Consider the following 16917-nt stretch of genomic DNA (forward strand, 5'->3'; position numbering starts at 1 on the left):
AAAAAAGTTTCCAGATAGGGGAAAGACGCGAGAAGCTCACGCGTGTATCCATATTAAATACGCGTTACGCTCATGCGTGTTTCAATTAAACACGCGATTTGCTCATGCGTGTTTGAATTTATACACGCGATTTGCCCATGCGTGTTTTAATTTATACACGCGATAAGCTGATGCGTGTTTAAATGAATGAAATTACGAGGCTTCTGCCCTCTTCCTCACTCCCAGCTTTTGCCTCTTCCTCAAACCATGAACCCTAAATCTTATACCCAACTAAAATATACCAATAATAATCGAAACTAAGGGTAGAAAGTTACCTAACAACACTTCAAATTGGAATGGGGGCAGCTAAATGTCGGATCAGGGTTCGATTTTTGCTGGGTCGGAAGAATGGGGCGACGAAGGCAGAAGCAGCCTCCAATGGTTTTCGCGTTCTGTGAGAGGTAGAGAGCCTGGACTGATTTTGTATCCAAGGGAGACACGCATCAGCCTGATGCGTGTATGTTTAGACACGCGAGAGGAGAATGCGTGTATGTTTAAACACGCGTGAGCTTCTCGCGTTTTTCCCCTCTCTGGAAACTTTTTATTTGCGGGAACAAACGACGGATACTACCTCCCAGGAGGTAGTTTCTTGGAATTTGGCTAGGAGTGCTTTTACTTTTACCCAAGAAAATTAATTTAAATATAATTTTTTTAATGCAAAATCTATCTATTAGTATATAAAATGTCAGTTTTTTGAACTCCAGCCGGCAGCATTTTGGCGGGAAAATGAAGTTTTTGTATTTTTTTCATTTTTATTGCGTTTTTTCTGAATATTGTTGCTGTCATTCATGGTTCCAATGTTGGTATGTTGTTTTTGTTTTTCATTTTTTTAGCTTTTATTTGATTGGTTTGTGCAGTTCACTATGTAGCTTATTTCTATTTTATTACAAACACAATGAGATCACACTTTTCAAAGATGATTGAGATACATATCTTCTGCAAATTCCAATGCTTCATTTTCCTGAACAAGTATAAAAGATATATTAGTTTTGCACATTTACAACATGAACAATTGACGATATGGTAAAATTATATAACTGTTTTTGTATACTAATAATTTTAAATGTATTCAATGTTGAATCTAGCAAGGGGTTAAGAGAAATAGCAAAGACATAATGAGTAGGATATGCATATATTCAATAAAAGATGAACACAATTGATTGTTACTCACTTTGCAAGGATATGCATATAGTTTAGCTTGAATCATGGAAGGGATTAAGAGAAATAGCAAAGAACATAATTAGTATGATATGCATATATTCAATAAAAGATTAACACAATTAATTATTACTCACTATGCAAGGATATAACCTTTTAGCCATTATTCTAGCCTTTTCAGATCCATGTTTACACTTGCAGATCCACTAACTCCCACTGACTAAAATAGTCTATGGGTAGTATCGCAAGACTTGCAAACATTCTTGTCTATCTTAGATTATTATTCAAAATCTATCGTCTTTTTAAAAACGATTATCTGAATGAGTCAATGTGTCCATGTAGTTACAGGGATTGGGTTCAAGTCGATCTAAGGCTGAGTCTAAAGACTCTCTTAGACTCATGAACTTATTATGTTTGCAAAGAATGCTCCCTCTACGACATGACTCTTACAATCTTAGGTACAAACGTTGATTTTCTTAGTGCATAAGTTTCTAATGGTATGACTTCTTGGTTAAGATGGAAAATAGATATTCTCATTATCTTGAGAATTATCATGCTTGTTAGGCTTGTAGTTCTTTTCATAATCTTCATCTAATAATCTAGTATTCGTGTAAATAAACACCTATCTTGTCGTGAAAATTATAGAACTTGTACCTTTTCTATCATTCGGGATAACATTAAAACATACCTCCGTACACAACTCCAATTACTTGGATACCTTTTCTAAAACATATGTTGGAATAACTCCACACCTTGAGATGTACTGGACTACACTTGCCTCTAGTCCACAACACGTGTGTCGTAGAAGGTACTGATGTTATGGTAGTTTCTTTAAGGTATAACTCGTTGTTTCCAACGTATATCCCATCAATGAAAAGGTGTTATTGAGTACAACTGTTCACTTATCGAACTCGTCTTAGAGGGACTTCGATATCTTCTTATATGACTATCTCATTCTTTAGAAGAATGCTTGGAGTAGTCAACTAGGATTTAACTCCCACTACTGATCTTAACTCATTGCTCATCTCCTATGGTGTAGACCATTGAGACTTGCTAGTCTTTCTACGTTGCATCTCTATAAGTATTCTGAATCCCTTGAAACACCAACGGATTCTAACTTATAGTGCATCAACCAGACTTACTTGACTTTCAAGATATTTAACAAACAAGTTGTTAAAATCTCAATAGTCACTTGAGTTAGACAAAATCAGTTTGAACAATTACTAAGTACTTTCGTGGCCTTATCTCTAAGTGCCATAAATACTTTACCATTCATTGTATAAGAAGTTGAACTATTGTTTGAAACTCAATCTTGTTGCATTTATATTGTTTAGATACTATGATGTATAATTTTTTTTTCTATGGTACTATGATAGATAGTCGAATCACATTTCTTAATAATGCACGCATTATAAAATGACATCGAACATCGCTTAATCATAAACAAGTTTAGAAACTGAATATAAATTCATTCTAAAGAAGATTGAACCAATAAAACAAAATCTTTAACATCAAAACAAAATAATAAAGTGAGCATAAATAAATAGCTCCCACAGCAACAACTGTCTAACTGTATTAAAATCTTTCTTTTAGAAGTTGCATTGTTATCTAAGTCATTGTCCTTCGTAGGGGTGGGTCGATACGAGATATCGTATCCAAAACGTTGTATCGTATATCGTATCAAAAATATCGATATGAAATAATTTCATATCGTTATCGTATCAAAAGTTTCGATATATCGAACTTTCGATATGGATAATATCAATATCGATATCGTATCGAACACCTGTATATCGAAAATTATAATTTCAAAACTTAAAATTCACACAAGAACTAATAAAACTTCAACATAATAAAATTAATAGTGTTCTTATCTCCATAATCAAAATACAACACAACCAAGTACAAAAAAACACACCATAAAGTTTGAACAAACTCCATCACAATAATTAGCAAAAACTAGTAGTTGTCTTGATCTTGATTCTTGAACACCAAACCCTTCATCTTGTCGAAATCATCTAGAAATATTAACCTACATAATCCAAGACCAAGAGAGATGAGAGATTAGAATTGAACAATAAAATGGGCATATACAAATTAGATATACAACACAAAGAAGTGGACATTTAATTGACAAATTACAAACACAAAATTAAGACTAATACCTCATCATTTGGTGGATCAACTAGTAGAAGATATCAAAATATCAGATATTAGCAGATAGTTTAAAGCAGTGAGCTTCATATCAATGTTATCAAATGAATTAATGATTTAAACTATCTGCTTTAGCAAAATGAGAGCTCTGCAAACACAAGCTAAAATCAAAGTCTAGAACAATAGACCAATCTTGTCATATCTTCTCATGTAGTAGTAGTACTACTTATGAACTCAATCACAATTTATAAATCAAAGTCTATAATAATAAGACCAATCCAGTCATATCTACTCATATAATTTACTTACGAACTCAATCTCAATTAAGAAGCCTAATGGCTACCACATATCAAATAGCAACCAAATTTAAGACTAATACCTCATCATTTGGTGGATTAACTAGTAGAAGATAAATTTGGAGAACCATCTCGAGTCTCTTGAGTAATGGTTGAGTGACTTGAGCCTAAAAAGAAACATAAAATGGAATTAATAATATATGACAAATAAAGTTTATAAATTAAAGAAACACTTACTTTTTTCAATTTCTTCAATTTCTTGATAAAAAGCAAGGTCATCATCGGTCGGATCCTTGTATAAGCTAAAATCATCCGCTTTGAGCCAATCATTGGTGCACACCAATGGCTCAACCATATTTGGACTCAAACTAGTCCTAAAAGGATCTACAACTCTTTTGCCCAAGCTAAAAGCGAATTCACTAGCTACGGTTGAGCTTAGAATTGCAAAGATATCTTTTGCAATGAGCGAAAGGATTGGATACCTTGTTCCACTTCCTTTCCACCATTCTAAAAGATCAAAACAAGGATTAGATCGCTTCTCCATCTCATCGGCTAAGTACTTATCCACTTCATTAGATATTTGATTTAGTTGGTCTTGAGAAACTTCTTCTTGAACTCCATTATACAATTCATCAAAAAGACCCGAACCACCTAGACCAGTATCATCTCTATCACCACTATTTTCTAGAAGTGGTTTCTGAGTAACCAATGTATCACTCATTCCCTTATACTTAGCCCACAAAGTCACCAAGTCATTTTTAAATCGGTCACACAACTCTCGAACCTTTTGGTTAGAATCTCCAAATCTCTTCAATTTCTTCACACTAACTTGAAGCATTTTCAGTTTGTTCCTCGGGTCCAAAACATTGGCAATAAAAATTACTGGATTCATTTTATTCCAATCACCCCAGTACTTGTCAAATTTCACCTTCATTACTTTTGCAACCTCTGACATAATCGGATCCGAATCATCACATTTTTTTTCAATCTCGATTTGTAGAGCAAACATAGACACATAAATCATTTGGGATGTAGGAGTTTTTGATGCACTTAACTCTAAAGTGGCATCATAAAAATTCTTGAGAAAATGAACAAATACTTTTGCATTATCCCAATCCTCTTTAAGTGGAGGTCCCATTCTTTGTTTACCCTTGTCATCCTTTTCATCAAAGTATCTCATGAAAGGAATCCATTCGTCAGCCATTCTTTCAAACACCTTTCTATATTTCAATGCAACATCAAGCATTTTATATGTTGAATTCCACCTCGTTTTCACATCCATGGGCACCATTGACATACAAGAAAACTTAGCTAGTACTGCATACTCTCTAAATTTACTCAGTCTGGAAGGGGAAGAATGAATAAACACAACAACATTTCTTATAGACTTAATTGCATAATTAAGCTCCTTTAATCCATCCTTGACAATCAAGTTGAGTATATGGCAAGCACATCTCAAATGCAAATACTTTCCATCAAATTGCAATGTGTTTTCAATATGCAATCTTTTCTTCAAATAATCAATCGCACTATCATTTGAAGAAGCATTATCAACCACAATGAAAAATATTTTTTCTATCCCCCATTCTCTCAAGCAAACCTCAATTATCTTGCCTATTTCTAACCCAACATGACTAGTGATTTTCGTGAAATTAATTATTCTCTTATGTAATTTCCAATCACTATCTAGAAAGTGAGCAGTGATGACCATGTAATTGATATTCTGAACTGATGTCCATGTGTCTGTAGTAATACTCACTATTTGCCCATTGAGCACACTTTTAAGCCTCTTCTTCATATCTAAAAACAATTCAAAAACCATACCTGCTACCTTCTTTCGGTCGGGAATTCAAAACCTTGGTTCTAATTCATGGACAAGCGCAACGAATCCTTTTCCCTCAACAGCCCGAAAGGACACTTCATCTGTAATAACATATTCCGTGACCTTCAACTCACACCTTTTTTATTAAAAGAATGAGGCACTATCTGACTTCCTTTTCCCATAGTCTCATTTGTCAACACAGTTTGGCCCTTGTCATTTCCACTCGCAGCATAAAATGGACTTAATTCACACTTCTTCTCCAAATGATACTTCAGTCTAGTAGTACTTCCAGTAACAGTTGGTATTTCAGATTTGCAGTAGTTGCATATCCCTATTTTTCTTTCTCCTTGACTCGTTTTCTTCATTGTTTTTTCGAAGTGCTTCCAATATTGACTTTTACCTCTCTTTGTAGGAGCTAAAGGAGGTTTTTCTGAGGAATCTTCTGCTGCTGATAGTTTTCTACTAGTACCCTCATCATTTGTTGAAGCGCTTTGTTGCTTTGATGGTTCAGAAGTAAGTGGTAGTGGATGCGAATGAGAAGCTGCTGATTCCATTCTGAAAAAATAATAACAAAGTGAATATCTTATTTTTATGGATAAGCAGCAATAAAGTTGAAAGAGGTTTCCAACACTACAAAATCAAATATATTGGGTTTATTATGAATTCTTTTTCTACTTCTACCATTCAGATAAGTGTTCAAAACTCAGGGAAATTTGTTACAGGTTTAGTATGAATTCTTTTTCTACCTCTACCATTCAGATAAACAAAATAAACATGAGTCGGAAATAAACATCCCAGTCCCCTTTAATAGTACCAAAAATCATATCAAGTATACTCACCAAATTTTACATTCGAGTGAGATATCAAAATCCTATTATATGTATAAAGGCATATGCATATACAAATATCCGACATAGTAGCACTCCATGTCTCATTAATTAGGTCACACTGAACATTTCCTTCCTCAGAAGTCCGACCAAAGCGTACATAGTTTTTACAAGGCATCGGTTCCAAATGTGATTACGCCCACATAAAACCCCTCTTGTATGTTATTACTGCAAAGTTTCTCTAAAGAAGACATGTATGTGACATATTACCCGATGTCATAGGGTAGAGTTTCTCTAAACTATCATCAATTTTATATTCCAATCAGTAATGTATATTTTTTTCCGTGATGAAGGCCAATAACTAAGAATCCGCTTTTTTCAATTATCATCATCAATCTAACGATTTCCAATTCCCCAACGGTAATGCGAGTAAAAGAGATAATATAAGACCAATTTCCCAAGCCAGAAGAGTAAACCAAACAAGGAAAATCAAAATAATTGGGCGAGATAAAATCGTGCTATGATTCGACTAATTCTACATCCAAATCACAAGTGCGTTAATAGTACCGGGAAGAAGCTGGAGGTGTTGACTGTGAGGAGCGAGATCTCATTCACTTTCGGGCGGAAAACCACGAGCTGAGTGCTGGAGGAAAGCTGGAGGACGTCGCCAGAGATGGACCGTGGAGGCGTGGATGACCAATTGCGAGAGAATCGTGAGAATGAGAGCGATTGAGCGAGATTGAGAGGTAGAGTGATAGACGGCGTGAGGTGAGCGATAGGGTTCCAAATCCTAATTGAGGGTTTCATATATATATTTTCTAAATATATTAATGAAATAAATGGATTTTTATATACTTATAAAACGATATATCGAAAATATCGATATATATCGTATATTCAATATAAAACGATATATCGCGATATAAGGAAATTCATATCGTTATCGTATCAAAAACTTAAGATACAGTATCGTTTCGTATCAAAAATTACGATATATCGAAAATCTGATAATTTTTCGATATTTTTCAATACGATACGAGCGATATATCATTTTTCCGATATTTTTCCCCAGCCCTAGTCATTCATTAGAAAAGGTCAATCCAACTTACAATGTATCTTCTCTTTGCATTTTCACCAAAATATTTCTTGTCTTTCTTTCTTTCAGCAGACATTGATGACAATTCAGCTCTTCCCTATTTCCATTACTAGTCTTCTGTTCGATTGAACTAAGACATAGGAAAGATGCAGTTTTAACGAATTTGTCATCTATCTTGTTATCTTCCTCTACTATCTATACTAATCTAAAGTGCAAGTTTGATGAAAAGTCCTTAATACCCTTTTTAGAGGAAAAATGGAAAGATGAGGTGTCTTCTATTCAAAAATAATTTTTTAAGGCAAAAACAATTGGACAAATAATAGCTCAATAAAATGCTAACTTCTTGAAGAAGTGTTAAAACACATTTAAATAGTGCACTACCATTAAAATTTTTTATAATTAAGTTATTAAATTTATATATTAATTAGCCTTATATTTGAGTTAAATTGGAATTGTGCTAGAGAGTTTAGTTTGCCTTCCATTTATTTAGGTTAAAATTGAGATTTAATAATTTATTGCAATACTTTTTAATATAAAGAGTAGTGTAAATTCTCACATTATTCAAAACAAATAAGATGAATAAAATATTATCGTTATTTTAAGTGATAGTAGTAATTTACTTTTTATACGTATATGTGGCGGGAAGTAAGAAATTTATTCTTTCCAATATAAAAAATTCATTTAGTCATTGGAAATGTATATCAAGTTATGCTATGATCTGAAATTAAAAGAAATAAATAAACAGTCAACTAAAATGTGATTATTGGATAATTCAAATTTTCTAACATGACTTCTCAAAGAAGTTTTAAATTTATATGATTTAAATTATTCATATATTTAATGTGGATATGTTTAATATTCCATATATTTTTTTCAAATTAATTTTTTACAAAATTAAGCTATTAAATTTATATATTAATTTACCTTTTATTTGGATTAATGACTTGCATAGCACTTTCAATAAACATCTTTACTCACACATATTTTCTTTATGTGTATATCTTATTCTAATTAATTCATACTCTTTGATCATTAGTCACACATCTTATTTTTGTCATTAATTTTATTGTTTTTACTTCACTTAGATTATAAATTAAAATTGCATAAATGTTTCATTAACTGGGGAGTAGTAAATTCTTCATTTTGAGTGAGACAAGATAAGTACATTTCTGTTTTTTTAAATCTCCATATTTCTTTCGATTCTTATTTTCTATATATTTATTATATTTTATATTCATTATTTGAAACTCTTATGTCCCGTGCATAACTCGGGTGTTAATACTAGTTAGTAATAAAGTGAATATCATGTAGAAGGTTTCCAACTTTTAAGTAACAACCTTCATATAATCACTTCCTATTACATTTGCGATAAACTGAGTGTAGAAACTATTTGAGTAACTGAATCAGCAGATTCCTCAAAACATTCTATCTCTTATGGATATTCCAATAGAATCTGGACATCATCCTTATTGGATATTCCTCTTTCATCAATATAAACCAAGACGTGTCTTACTACTTAAAAGAAAGTGGTTTGACCTTCTATCTCAAAGAACTTGTCAAGTACATGCATAAAATGCATTCTTGAACTTTCTTTATAGAATTTTGTCAAGGAAATAGAGGACATGAATTGGTGAATACCAATAATTGGTGAATACCAACTTTAAGTTTATCCATTTACATTTCTAGTCTACATAATTTTGGCCTTCGAGTTTGATTTCTTTAAGGTTCGCAGACATTATTAAGAATTTAGCTGAGAAGAAATAAAACTATTTATTATTTTTATATATTTTTTAATTTCATTTAATTAGTAATAAATATATTTTATTATTTTTTGAAAATCATTTGGCCCGTGGCACGGGTGGTAAAACTAGTTGATTAAATAGAGTATAAGTCATTTATGGACTTAAAAATAGGACAATTTTACGATGATCAGAATTTAATCCATTTTGAATTGTGCCGTTAAAAAATTGATTATTTTTGGTTGGATTAACAATTTTAACGCAATGCTTTTTCTTTGTCCACCAGCACCCTCCACTCTCTCCCCTGAAAACGGCCACAATCTATGTATCTTAATTATGGTAATTTGATCTTGTAATTCAATGGTTATAAATAGGATATTTGTTCAATAATACTAATAAGGTTAACCAAATGAATATATTCCTATAAACTATCTCCGTCCAAAAAATAGATAAAATTGTAAATGGCACAGTGTTTAGGTGCAATTGATAAAGTAAGAGGGGGGAGGTGGTGAAAGTAGTGTAGTAGATTGTTTGATCCATATTTAGAATAATGTGTATGGTTAATATTTGTTTAAAACTTTCCTTATTTAGAATATGTCTAATTTTGATGAACGTCCTAAAAAGATAAAATTAGTCTATTTTTTATGGACGGAGATAATATGTAAGAATACACATGCAAATAGGTTGTGTATATGATAAGAATATACATACAAAATCATTTTATGATATTATGAAATTACAACCATGTGATTTTTTAGTTACCTAAATTATGAAGATGACGTGTAACAGTCTTGAATTTGATATTATGGTAGACTATTAAGACTTTATGATCAAATTATATTGGGACTTCAGTCAAATTATATGAACATAAATATATGTCAAACTTGATTTGTCACTTAACAATAAAATAAACGTTGAAGAATATATTACCCTCCTTAAAAATAGACCCACATTTATCATTTTGGAATGTCTCTAAAAATAGACCAATTCCAGGAAACTTTTTTTCTCTATGGGCACCCACAATGGCCCTTGCGATAGCCCAATTTTTATTTTTTATGTAAATTTAATTCAATTTTTTATCCCCTACATATATTTCATTCTCCATCAATTCACATTCATCCCTTTCCAATCTCAATTTCAATTTTAATTCTCTCCATGGTGATATGAATATCAATTCTATCTATCTTTATCTTATTTTTTTTTATCTTTTTTAATGTAGGATGTTTTATTTATATTTCATTTTATCTTTAATGAATTTGTTTTTTGTCGTATATTAAGTTGTCTTTAATTTACACCAACCATTACAAGTGAAATATATAAAAATAATGATGATGTGGAAATTAGATGAGCTATGAGATGAGCTCTCATTGCAGGGAGATATGCTCTGAGATGGGCCTGTTGATGTGGCAGTAAAAAATTGAGATAGACTCTGAAATGGGCTCCGGAGATAGGCCTCCATTGTGAGTGCTCTAATGAAGTGTGTCCCATTCTCCACTAACAATACTCCAATAACTTTTTCTTTCTATCCTTCTATTACTTTACCAATTGTGCATTAAAACGCATAAAGTTTAAAATGTTGTCTATTTTTTAGGGAAGAAGTACTTTTTATTGTTTGCATGTGTGTACTTGTATGATGTGGAATTAGAAATAAGGATTATTCATATTGAAACTTATAAACACATACACATAGGAGTATGATTTTGTCTGATTGTCCATTTATCCAGGATGTAAAACAATGCTAAAATGCAGCCTAGTGCTACTTTCCACCAACTATATTTGCACTAGAAACAATTACCTATATATAATTGTATTAAATTCATACATGAATATGAAAAAGAAAGAAACAAAGATCGGAGTAATTGAAGCTAGAAAGAATGTGAGCTCGAGGTGAGATCATTAAGTCCATGAAAAGAGTGAAGCAACAAGTAGTGTCAAGTGCATAGAGTCCTATTATATCATATGGGGCGCGTGTGCCTCCCTCTTGCCCTGCCGCAGAGGCGAGCATTCTTTGGAATCGGATACTCGTCTCTCAACGAGGTGGACGCCGTGTAAACTCTCAGGTACGTCTGCTGCCCGAGGTACTGTCTTGCCCAGAACTCTGATCTCAAATTCCACATCCCCACGTTGTCTAGTGCTATGTAGATTGCGCTCCATGACCTCGGGTACACTTGCACCGTGCAACGGGACACTGCATCTCGGAGGTTGTACTGGTTTCGGCTATTTGAGCTCCATTGCCCTCCATCCATTCTGCACACATACATCAACTCTGTGTGTTAGCATATGCATATTGTAAGGGACAGTTTAGTAGGGTAGATAATTCATCTATCTTGGAGTTACCTGACTTAAAATGATTTAAAATGTGTGTTCTTATCATGTTTTTCCTTATCTATCTGCCCTGTCTGAACAAAAGTTATGGAATGTGTTGAGATGATGTTTGAGGAGCTCACCCTACTACCCAGAAGGAGTAGCCCGCGAGATGGTAGCTCTGCATGATGTCCTCGTAGTTCTCGAAGACAATCTCGATGAAGGTCCTGTAGTCAGCCCCCAAGACCGATGTGTCCGTGTATATTCCGGCCCCGCGGGGAGCCTCGGAGATGCTTCCCAGGCGGTACACTCCGTCTATCTTGAAGTAGTCGGCCAGCTTCATGGGCGTGTCGGGCGCCACAAAGGACACGCTGTTGAGGGCGTACCTTTGCTTTCCGTTCACCTGACCGGCAGAGCTGGCCAGCCTGATCGTCTTCACGGTCTTGATCATGCCGTAGTGGTACGACCCCTGCGGGTTCGGCCTTGGCCCACTTGCAGTCAAATTAGTCCTGCATGAAAACACATTATAGTCAGTGAAGGACGCAGAAAATAAAATATGTATGCATTAGGTGTCAATGTATGAGTACCTCATAGAGCGAGCCTGGTTGAGGGACCAGTCAATCTGAGTGGTGGGCCCCCCGGGGAGTGGGCCGGAGGTGGGGGTGTTGGAGCTGGAGTATTTGAGGAAGGCGGTGTTGGTGAGGACCTGAGAGGTGAAGCGGGTGGATGCGACAACATAGTAGTTCCGAGGCGGCTGATCAGCGGTGATGAGGACGGACATGCACTGCCCGAGGTGGATGTCGAGGGACGAATAGCTGATCTGGAGCGTGTGCGTTCCTTCGATCTCGACCACCTTCATCTTGTGGCCTTGGATGCGGAAATTGAGGGAGTTCTGAAGTCCCACATTGCATATCCTAAGGCGGTACGTCTTCCCTTGGCCCACGGTGAAGACCGTGGCCCCGGGGCCGCGCCCGTTGATCAGAACACCGTGTGGGAAAGGCAGTTTCTTCCCCCTGTCCAAAAGTCTCCTCAAGATCTGCATAACATAGAAATTTTGTATTTAACTATGTGCCTTTCCAGTTTAATGATATGCATATGTCTACAAATTATCCATCAACTTTGTATTGTTGGCTCTAATTAAGAAACTTCTAAATTTTGATTTGGTCAAATACAGGGTATACTTAATGTACGAAATGTGTACTAAAATAACCTTTATACTGTTATAACTTTATTAGCATAGTACTAACATTTATTTCCTATTTCACACACATCAATGTATATTTGTATGAGGAAAATGACAAGTCAATTATGAAATTAATAAAATCTGCATTTTTGAAAACCGTTAGCAATAGATTCGTATAACCGAAGTCAGAAGATTTTGTACATGGACTAGGAAGAAGTTAATTGGGTAGGCCCACTAAAACACATGGGCCATAAATGAGTGGAAACGGAACAATATGAAATAAACATATGGGCCATAAATGAATAAAATTTAAAGGCTGCATCGCGATAGACTCGAACCCGAAACTTTTAACCTCAGACATCAACCATTCTCTACTACTAGTTTCTCCTTTCCAAGTGTACCGACACTTTAAACAATAGTTTTACAAAAAAAAACATATTAAAAGATGAGAATCCACAAATGATAAAATCGTGGGAAAAAAGAATTATTCCCTCCTAAAAACATAAAAAATTGAGTGTCGTTTTATATTTAATATTTTGGATGAATATGTACTTGTCTCATATATTGATAATGACTTGTAAACTCATGTAACAACTAGCATTTTTTTAATTTCATTTGATAAGCTGGAAATTGAGATAGCAAATAAAAATTAGGAGTAAAAATGATACTTACAGTGTGATTATTTTTGTACCAATCTCCAATTAAGAGAGTGAAATCATCTGCTGGTGGACCAAATGGGACTGGGATTAGAGGCCTGCTCATGATTCTGATGCCTCCAAATCCACCAGCAGCCTTTTGCATAGACAAAGATGGGAAGTAAAAGAAACTCCCTATTTGATCTTTCATTTGTAGAATATATGTGAAGTTCCGACCGGGCGGGATTGGGCACGTTGTCCCGATCACACCGTCCTCGAACGAGTTCCTCCTATTCTGCACTCCATTCCTATTTCATACACACATAAAAATTTTCACTTTAACCAATTGTATTGAAAATCAATTTAATACATGCATGGAAATATCAATTTTAAGCAAAATTGATCATTGGGGTTGTGTTAAATATTTGTAGCTAGGACATGAAGTTTACTTAGTTTACAAGGCATTATACACATTGTTTTGAGCTGGCAACTTTTTTTGCTAGTCCACTAAATTTTGATAATATAAAAAAGTTATAATTAGCTACAATGTTCTACAATTGACAATAAGGAATAAAGAGAGGCAAGAGAAAAAGTGGATCTAGACAAATTTAGGATGTAACAGCCCATGTGAATTCATTCAATCATATTATTTAAAATCCATGTGCCTATTTATCCCACCATTGGCTTTAATTATAAATACAAATTGTTATACAGCTACATTCAAACTGTTTTATATCACAAAATTTAATTTTGACTTAAGCTACTAAAATTATTGTGAAGGCATCATTTTTAGCAGGTAAGAATTTATTGTGATAGTTATAAATACATAGAGGGATGTGTGTGTCCACCGCCTTCGTGCTAATTAATTACAGTCTCAGTTGCCCTCGAATTGCATTTATATATCAGTTGACGTGAGGGAATTTTCTTGTATAGATACTACTTTTCAAGGTTAATTAAAATCATGTTAATTAGAATACTATATTTGTATATAAAATTAAGAAACAATATATCCCCCCAAAAACTTGATATTTATTTGTATTAAAAAGGTCATAATATATACTTATATAAGATGCTTAATGTGGAAGGAAAGTAGAGAGAGAGTTTATTTGATCACATGAAAATAAGACATACGGATGGATCTGATTTGTAGGAATGTTTTCTGTTGTTTTGAGTAAATTGTACCAAATGTTTTTAGGCAATCATTTCATATATGAAAAAACATGGCAAAATATCAAGTAAATTATGAAAACAGTCGTATTCTATTTTTTTTTCAAAACCAGTTGATAAACCCACGATGATGTGATGATGTGACAACCAAATTTATCAACATAGACAAACTGATAATGGCGCATAACAACTTGGTGTGGTTTACCTAGAAACAATGGTAAGATAATTGCTGATTGCCGCACATTGAAAAAACGTATAAACAATTGCAAAATTCTAAAAACTTGGTGATTTATCCATCCAGTTTTAAAAAGTAGAGAATTAGACTAATTTTCGTGATTTATTTAGTAAAAAGAAAAGTAGTGTAGCTAAGATGAGGGGAAATGTGATGAATAAAGTAGGATTATTTCTTACCAATGAATCAGGAAAGGCTCGTTCAAGCTGTTGAACACATTGACAATGATGTTATCATTGGTGACGGAGTAAATTTCGGGTCCCGGAAATTGGCCATTGATCAATATGCCCTGCACCATAAATTAAAATAATTATTTCAAGAAAACACCATATTCGAATACCCTTTTCAAAAACTGAAAAAGGGTTGTCCACAAAATGGAGATTAGATGGCAAAAATGCAAGCTTTATTTGTCAAAACTATCAACTTTGTGAAGAAAAAAAGGAACCTGTTGAGGGACTCCGAGAGGAGAGATGGTGCCGTAAGTGACGTTCCAATGGAAGAATCTGTAGGGGCTGTCGGCGGCGGCGGCGGCCAAGCACAGAAGCAGAGCCGCTAGTCTCAGCGGCGGAGATGGCATTGTGGTGGAGAAAGAAAGAAAGAAAGAATGTTTTTTGTTTTGGAGTTTTATGTTTTTGAGTGAGTGATGAAATGAGAGGAAAGGGAAATATTTAATGTGAGGAAAGTGTTGGGTAGTTAGAGGAATGGTGTTAAAGAGTAAAGTGTATGATATATAGAGTGCGGTACAGATAGCTATAAAAATTAGTCATTACTACTTTAAAAGAAAAAAGGAACAGTCAAATTGTTATGATCTGTAAAAATAGAGACTTGGGAAAATAGAATTGAATTAGGGGTAAGCAAAAGTCAACAAAATGAAGCATATGAAATGATTTAGCGAATGTTTTTTCAAATATTGATTGCTGTCTTCACACTGATTTACAAATAAATTGATATTAAGACCAAATAAAGGATGGAAAAAGAAACCCTTAATCAAGCCGATGGAAACATTATACGCGTACAATTAACGTGTACGCAAATTTGAATTTGAATTTGGATTGAGACATTTTTTTTATAAGAAGAAAATTCCTATGTAGTTGAGACATTTTTTACAAGGAGAAAAGAGTGTTTAGTCAGTTAAATAAAATGGGATTATAAGTGTAATGTGAATAAAATAGGAAAGATAATAAAGTTGATAAATAAAAATTAAATAAAGCAGGAGATGAAGTAAAATAAAATTGAAAAAAAAGTAAAATAAGAGAAAATAATACTCATTTCGTCCACGAAAAATAGTTTCGTTTTGTCATTTTGGGATGTCCACATTAAATAGTCTCATTTCTATAAATGGAAAGTTTATCTCTCATACTATTCCCATTTTTTTATCCTCTCTCTCATACTTCATCCGCCTTTTCTCTCCATCTCGCTCACTTTATCCACTTTTCTCTCTCCATCTCTCTTACTTTACCAATTTCTCAATAAAAATATGTGACGTCCACAAATAAAACTATTTTTTGTGGACGAAGGAAATAAAGTAATAGAGATTAAGTAGTATGTTATTTTTAGCCATAAAAGAAAATGATACAACTCTAGTCTATCATTAACACAACTCAATAAAAATACGACTCAATTACAGTGGGTCGGAAGAAGTATTTAGGGTTCATTAGAGAAAAATATTTCATATAATACTATTCTTGATTAGTAAAACAAAATAGCATAATTGCTATACCCGGAAATGTCCAAAAGCAAAAATAAAAATTGTTTTGGTTAAAGAAAAAATGAGAAAGTGGGGGTGTCGGTGGTCGGTCCATTGAGCCACTCACATGGCCATGTCTGTTTTTCAATGGGGTTTGGAGGAATATTTTTAGAATAATAGTAATGCTTTTCTTTATAAATAAATATAATAGTAAAGAACAATTACTCTAATTTGTATTTTTATAAAAAAAGGGGGCAATGGGATTTGGATGATATTGAGAATTAGACTTGACTCCACCCACGGAGTGTGCATGTGCATTGGTAAGTTGCACCACCGCGTCCCGTGGGTCCCACCGCCCTCATTCATATTCCCTTCTCTCCAACCTTCCTCAACCATCTTTCATCAACTCTCTACTAAAATATTTTCTACTTATTAATCTGCAAAAACTTCATACAAATGAAATGAGCAAATGGAAATCATAGTATTAAATATTTTCATAAAGTGATATATCTACATAACTCTTTGGCATGGTTATAACTTATAACACGAACGACGGATATATATATTCGTGTAAGAGT

At 33.8% G+C, this 16917-nt stretch overlaps 1 protein-coding gene and 1 long non-coding RNA gene across 3 annotated transcripts; both read right to left on the reverse strand.

Annotated features, from left to right (window-relative positions):
* Positions 1-3050: 3050 nt before the first annotated feature.
* On the reverse strand, positions 3051-3973 carry LOC121779469. Its single transcript, XR_006045822.1, has 3 exons — positions 3885-3973; positions 3731-3814; positions 3051-3229 (listed from the first exon to the last, which is right to left on the reverse strand). It is a non-coding gene; the product is annotated as an uncharacterized LOC121779469 (long non-coding RNA).
* A 6933-nt stretch (positions 3974-10906) lies between these two features.
* On the reverse strand, positions 10907-15368 carry LOC121780196 (L-ascorbate oxidase homolog). 2 transcript variants are annotated; one of them, XM_042177718.1, is made up of 6 exons: positions 15098-15365; positions 14832-14941; positions 13291-13561; positions 12023-12471; positions 11579-11944; positions 10907-11378 (listed from the first exon to the last, which is right to left on the reverse strand). In XM_042177718.1, the coding sequence occupies exons 1-6, from the start codon at positions 15227-15229 to the stop codon at positions 11087-11089; spliced, it is 1620 nt and encodes a 539-aa protein (XP_042033652.1). In that variant the 5' UTR covers positions 15230-15365; the 3' UTR covers positions 10907-11086. The 2 variants fall into 2 exon arrangements, 1 of the variants encoding a protein (XP_042033652.1); XR_006045980.1 differs by having other exon boundaries at positions 11238-11378; positions 11469-11944; positions 15098-15368.
* Between the last annotated feature and the right edge of the window lie 1549 nt (positions 15369-16917).

This window comes from Salvia splendens, chromosome 19, assembly GCF_004379255.2.
Source record: "Salvia splendens isolate huo1 chromosome 19, SspV2, whole genome shotgun sequence".
Lineage (NCBI taxonomy): Eukaryota > Viridiplantae > Streptophyta > Magnoliopsida > Lamiales > Lamiaceae > Salvia > Salvia splendens.

Coding starts and splice junctions, on each gene's coding strand:
- LOC121780196 (XM_042177718.1), bottom strand. CDS start 15,229: ATGCCATCTCCGCCGCTGAGACTAGCGGCTCTGCTTCTGTGCTTGGCC. Junction 14,942..15,097: donor CTCTCGGAGTCCCTCAACAG/GTTCCTTTTTTT, acceptor TTTATGGTGCAG/GGCATATTGATCAATGGCCA. Junction 11,379..11,578: donor TACTCCTTCTGGGTAGTAGG/GTGAGCTCCTCA, acceptor GTATGTGTGCAG/AATGGATGGAGGGCAATGGA.